A 5,658-nucleotide genomic window follows, 5' to 3' on the forward strand; every position below is an offset into this window, starting at 1 on the left:
CCTCCGCGTTTCGACATTCTCGGGTTTAGCCCCAATTCGAGCCGCTGAGGAGAAAAAACTGTTAATGGCGTAGAGCAAATAATAGCATCGCAGGTGTGTTGTTACATTTCGTGGCACGTGAACAAACGCGAGTAGTGATCCGCAGGGCTCACCCCGCCTACAGAGGGCAGCGCGCCTCGGCTGCCGGGCACAGCTGGCTGCCCTCGACATCACCGGGCAGCGCCCTCATAACCCCAGCTGCCGCCGCGCTTCTCAGCCCATGGCCTTGGAAATCCTCCCCCAGCCAAGCGGAGACTAAGATTCGTTTGTCGGGTTTTGTGGCGCGGTTGGTTGTTCTCGGGTGTGCTTCGGAGTGGTAAGTTTTGTGTGCAGCTCTCTCTGTGGTGCTCTTGGTAGGCTCCCTCAAGTTGTGGGAAGCTGTGCAAAACTAGTTTTGACAACTTTTTAGTTTCACAGTCAAAAGGTTGATCTTTAACTTGTGATCAGGTATAAATTACAAACGTGAGATGTTAGCTTGTAACTTAGAGGTATCTGAAAATATTTAGGTGGTCTTAACCACCAGCAACTGATAACACCACAGAATAAAGAACATAAAGTAATGAAACCTGAACTAAGATGGGTTTATTTTCTTTCATGCAGAGAAACTGTCTACAATCCCACAGTGAAAAAGATTTCCATCTGTGATGATGACAGATTTCACAGGAGAGCATACGGTAACTGGTCTTTACTAGAATAAAGTGTTTTTAAGTGGAAAAATATCACAAAGAGTAATAGTTATACTGCAGTAGTGTTTAGTACATGCCAACTCCTGTAACAAACATTAGCTGCATTTACAACTGAAGCATTTTACAATCCAAACAGAAAAGTGGGAAGAAGTGAAAGAGGGATTGCCCCAGTAGTACTTTTTTAATCAAAATAGCAATTGTAAAAGCTCCTAGAATAAACACCCTTGAATACTGCATTTATATATAGACAATGAAACATAGGCAGCAAACATTGATTTAGAATGTAGGTTTACCAAAAAGAAGTAAATGCATTAAGCAGCTATATCTAGAACAATGTATAGCTGCTGCTTTTTAATTCTATATGTGGCATTACTGCAGTCCTCCAGACTAGTATGTATATGATTCTAAAGTGCTATTCAAGTGAACTCTGAACCAATAACCTACTATAAATTGTTTTAAAACTTTTTCAAATTGGACCTTGAAGGCAATTTTAGGAAGGGAAGTCATACCTATGCCTGACGTAAAACTGTATTTTTTTGTTTCTCCCTCCTGAATCTTCACAAACCTTTCACAATGCTTTGTAAAGTATTTAAGTAGGTGTTCAATATTGTATACAGAGGGTTTTGTTTGGAATCGTGTGTCCTTGTTTTGTTTAGGAACTGAAGAAGCAATGTAGTTGCTAGTAGATGATGTAAGGACATGGTAACTTCCTGTACACAGAATGTTGGGAAACTACAGTCTCCAGCCTATTAGGGGTGAGGAGAGAAAGGGACAGAAAGCAGTGCTGGACATAATGCTACTCTGTGAGGAAACTGTGTTTACCTGTTCCTAATTGTTATGGAATACTTCCTCTCTGCTTCACCTTTCTCCACAGACATCCATAGTATAGCAAACAGACTGTCCTCCCATCTCCTTTGTGTTTTTTCATGCCTTCCTGCAGAATGAAAAAATCATAGATGAACGTGTGCACTTGCCAACTCTTTGTGCTGTTTTCATTCCAAGAAACCGGCAAGACAAGTAGACGATTTATATTTCACAGAATCCAAAAATTTTTTTGCCTTTTTCTATGTGTTGCTATTACATGAGATAAAAAAGGAGAAGGTACCATTTTCTGGCCTACTGTCTATTAATCAATCAGAATTCAGGAATGACCCTGAAGAGATGACTTAACACCTGACTCAGTGGAGATTGCTCAAAAGGAAAATGTATATGGAGTTGCTCTGTTGAAAAGCAAATGACTTTTAATGTAATTTGGAAGCATAAGAAATAATTTTCAATATGCTAAGCAGCTTATGCAAGGAAACCTGCCTTCCACAAAGGAGTTGGGCTCCAACTCCAGTCATTTACATAAAAATTTTCAGATCACTTTCTGTAATGAGCTTTATCAGATGGTAGGGTGAATTTTAACATAGACAAAATGTGATTTACTGTGTTCTAGAAACCTCTGTTAGTTCAGCAATAAAAATTTAGATGTATATAGTAGCTTGTACCAATAAATTTGCCAAATATAACTTCATATAAACCATATGCCAAAACAAAAGTACTGTTAGGATGATACATTCATTTAAAAAGTATTGACACTTGTGGGAATTTAATGCTTGCAAATCTCTGCTGTTAGGACAAAAATCCTATAAAAGTAGGATTCTAACCACACCAAAGGTTACCCCATGTTTACTATTCTATAGACAGTGAAAGTCAGTAGTAGAATTGAAGAATTATTAGGAAGATGGAAGCTTAATTTTTAAGTTGCATGGAATCCACTTCTTGGTATAATTCTTATCAGTTGATCAGCCATACGAATTGAAAAATTATTTCAGCTGAAACTAGAGACCTTACTCTAATCTCACGAAAGTTTGTTGCAAGGACCTTCTTTTCTCCTGTTCCTGGATCGCAGTGGCTAGCTCATTCTGTCATCCATTCCATGATTTCCATGTGGCAAGTTCTTGTGCAAGAATGAATGAATATTTGCAGACATTACTATTAATGTACTGCTGTTGGAATTTAGCAACTGAAATCTGTGAGAGGCTTTACAAGCAGCTGGTTTTCTACAGACCACTGGGAGAGTCTGTATCAACAAGTACTTTGTTTGGAACCACTTTTAAATCTGAATAGTAATACAGTAGGTTTTCTTTATGTAGGTGTTGTATGGAGATCTGTCACTACATTGATGTAGTCTTCTTAATTTGTAGTGGTTACCGATACAGCATGAACTAAGCTTGAGGAAACTAATAGAGGGCTCAGAATACCAAGAGGAACTGAAGTACGACTTCAATATAAAAGGGGAGCTGAGGCATCTGGATACAAATGAGTCCTTTGTTTTCAATTATTACAAGAATGCACACGAGCAGAACCATAAACGCTATCAAGCTTTGGGGCATTCGATTACCCAGTACATTTACGAGCTTCTGGAAAGAGTCTGGATGCTGCAGAAAGTTTATATTCCTACTGATGCTACAGAGGATGAACCAAGAAGTTTCTTTTTCATGAGTAAGAATGCACTGACAAGTTCCTCTAGTCTAATTGTTCTTCTTCAAGACCGTGGAGTTTTCCGTGCTGGACAGTGGGGGCACAGGACAATTGTCAGTGAGGGCCTGGTGCATGGAACACAAATACTGTTCATCAAAATGGCCCTTGAAAGACACGGGGGAGTGATTGTACTGAATCCCAATGACAACTTTGTTGATCTGAAGACTGAAAAGGAGAAGTTAAGCTTTTCTGCCAGGAAAGAAGCATTGACTTCGACGCAGTCTGTCTGGAGGATCCCCAAGAGGGGGAGCAGCAGCCCCGAGGAACATACCCTGTATGTATGGGATCGTTTCATTTCAGAGAGTGCGGCCAAAAATGTGGCCTTCATTGCCCATGGCTATGGTGGCTTGGTGTTCGTTGATCTGCTGGTGCAGAGAAAATGGGAGGTAATGAATAAAGTGTACTCTGTGGCATTCATTGACTCTGTGCACAACACATGGCACCAGACTAGAAGTGATCCACAAATACAAGAATGGATACAGAAATACTGCCGTGAATGGGTGTCAAGCAGTAAGCCTCTAGATAAAGCTGTGGGTTCTCTCATGAAAACAAATTGTCCTACTGTCTCTGCTGGAACAGAAAAGTATGGTTTAGCACCCTCCTGCTGCTTACATGCCATCTTTAAGTACCTGAAGAGAGCGCTGAAAGCCAAGACCACAACAGCCTGTAGGCATTCACCTGTTGCAACCAGAAGCAGCGCAAGTAAGAAGAGAGGTGATAAAAAAATGTATACTGACTGATTTTGATAATGGTCTCTTCATTTCGTAACTGCTCTGCACCTTTCAGTCGTCTAAGGACCTTTCTCTCACTGTGGAGCACCCTACAGTTCTAAGTTTGGAGGCAGTTTGTTTGGTTTTGAGAAATACACAAATACAAGTTAACTGTTAGGAAATAAGTGCACTGTTGAAAGCTTTAAGCCATGACGCTTCAGCTAGCTGTGAAACTTAAAGCTGCGCAAAATAAAGATGTTACAGTATACCAAATCTTATCTGTATAATTTTTCTAAGTAAACATCCTGCACTTATGGCTCTAAAATCAGTTTAAACTATCAGGAAAACACTCATTTAAGTGCATAGTTTTCATTTAAAGGGCAAATCTGGAATACAGATAGCACATAAAGGATCTGTTTCCTCCCTTACCATGCAGTATTTTAAATCTTTCAGGAGCAGGAACATCCACCTTCCTCCTTGAAAGGTTTACTGTTGAGGTAAATGTTACCTTCAGGTAACTACATACTACTACCTTCCCTCCAGTCAGAGATGGTATGCCCCAAACATGACACAGTGAGTTAAAGTAATTCCTATTTTAATGCCAGCTAAGCCAATGAGATTATGGGGCATAAGATGCTATAGAAATGCAACCTGCAGTTACCAAACTGATGCAAAAGAATTTTCTCTCAGCTGTTTAATTTTAGACAGGGGTGGGAAATAGAGAGAGTTTTTAAATGTCCATACTCAAGGCTTGCAATAAAAGTTAATGTAAACAGAACGATTATTCTGAATTTCCAGTTTAATTCTGTGGGAATCAGAAGTGCTCATTGGCTCCAAAAGAGCTTTGAAGGATGACAAAACCTTGTCATACACTTTTGGTTCCCATTTCAGTCAAAAGATTCATTGAACAGTGCTATCCTGGATAGGGTTAATTTCCAAGCCAGAATAGCTGGACAAACCAGCCAAGGGGATATTTTCGATACCATATTGGCATCATGGCCAGTATACATAAGGGTGGGTGGGCATGGGTAGCTGGAGTGGGCAGTTCCAAGCAACTGTGTGGCCTGGCTCAGTGCAGTTAGGTTCGACTCAGCATGGCGTGGTGTAGCTCAGCATGGCAGTGGCGGTCAGCAGCGTGTTGTATGTCACTTGCTTTATTATTGTTAGTACTATTGTTTCCTCTCCCTCTTCCTGCTGTTCAAGTAAACTCTCCTTGTCTTAACCCATATGGCTTTATTTTTTACCTTTTTCTCCCCTTCTGCCAGGGGTAGAAAGGAGTGAGCAAGCGGCTCCACGCTGCTTAGTTGCCACATGGGTTGAAACCATGACAATTAGGTACCAGAGAAAAGCAAGTGTCAACTTCCCTTTTGCATTCATACCCATTTGAGAGTTTAGTAATCTCTGATACTGTTTGAAAAAGTTTCTGTCCTGTTATCCAGTAATCAGTAAAAGTCTAAATTCCACTGGAAAAGCTCAGTCAGTTGAATGCTTGTCCGAGCAAGCATAACTTTTAAAATAAAGATAGGTTTACTATTATTACATTTGAATGAAAAAGTTACTAAATAAACAATTAAGACTATATGGTGCCTTAGTTCACTTAAGTTAACTTGCACTGGAGAGGCTGTCATTCAGGATGCATACAGCCTGCCTGTTTTGTAGGTGCTGGTCAGCATGCAACGCAAGGAACAGTCACTCGT

At 40.3% G+C, this 5,658-nt stretch overlaps 1 protein-coding gene across 1 annotated transcript; it reads left to right on the forward strand.

Annotated features, from left to right (window-relative positions):
* The first annotated feature begins 683 nt into the window (after positions 1 to 683).
* LOC104488736 (putative protein FAM172B) lies at positions 684 to 3,991 on the forward strand. Its single transcript, XM_010131352.1, has 2 exons — positions 684 to 713; positions 2,915 to 3,991. Exons 1-2 carry the CDS (start codon positions 684 to 686, stop codon positions 3,989 to 3,991), a joined length of 1,107 nt encoding a protein of 368 aa, XP_010129654.1.
* Positions 3,992 to 5,658: the final 1,667 nt, after the last annotated feature.

The sequence above is a fragment of the Buceros rhinoceros genome, unplaced genomic scaffold, assembly GCF_000710305.1.
Source record: "Buceros rhinoceros silvestris isolate BGI_N320 unplaced genomic scaffold, ASM71030v1 scaffold47572, whole genome shotgun sequence".
Taxonomy (NCBI): Eukaryota; Metazoa; Chordata; class Aves; order Bucerotiformes; family Bucerotidae; genus Buceros; species Buceros rhinoceros.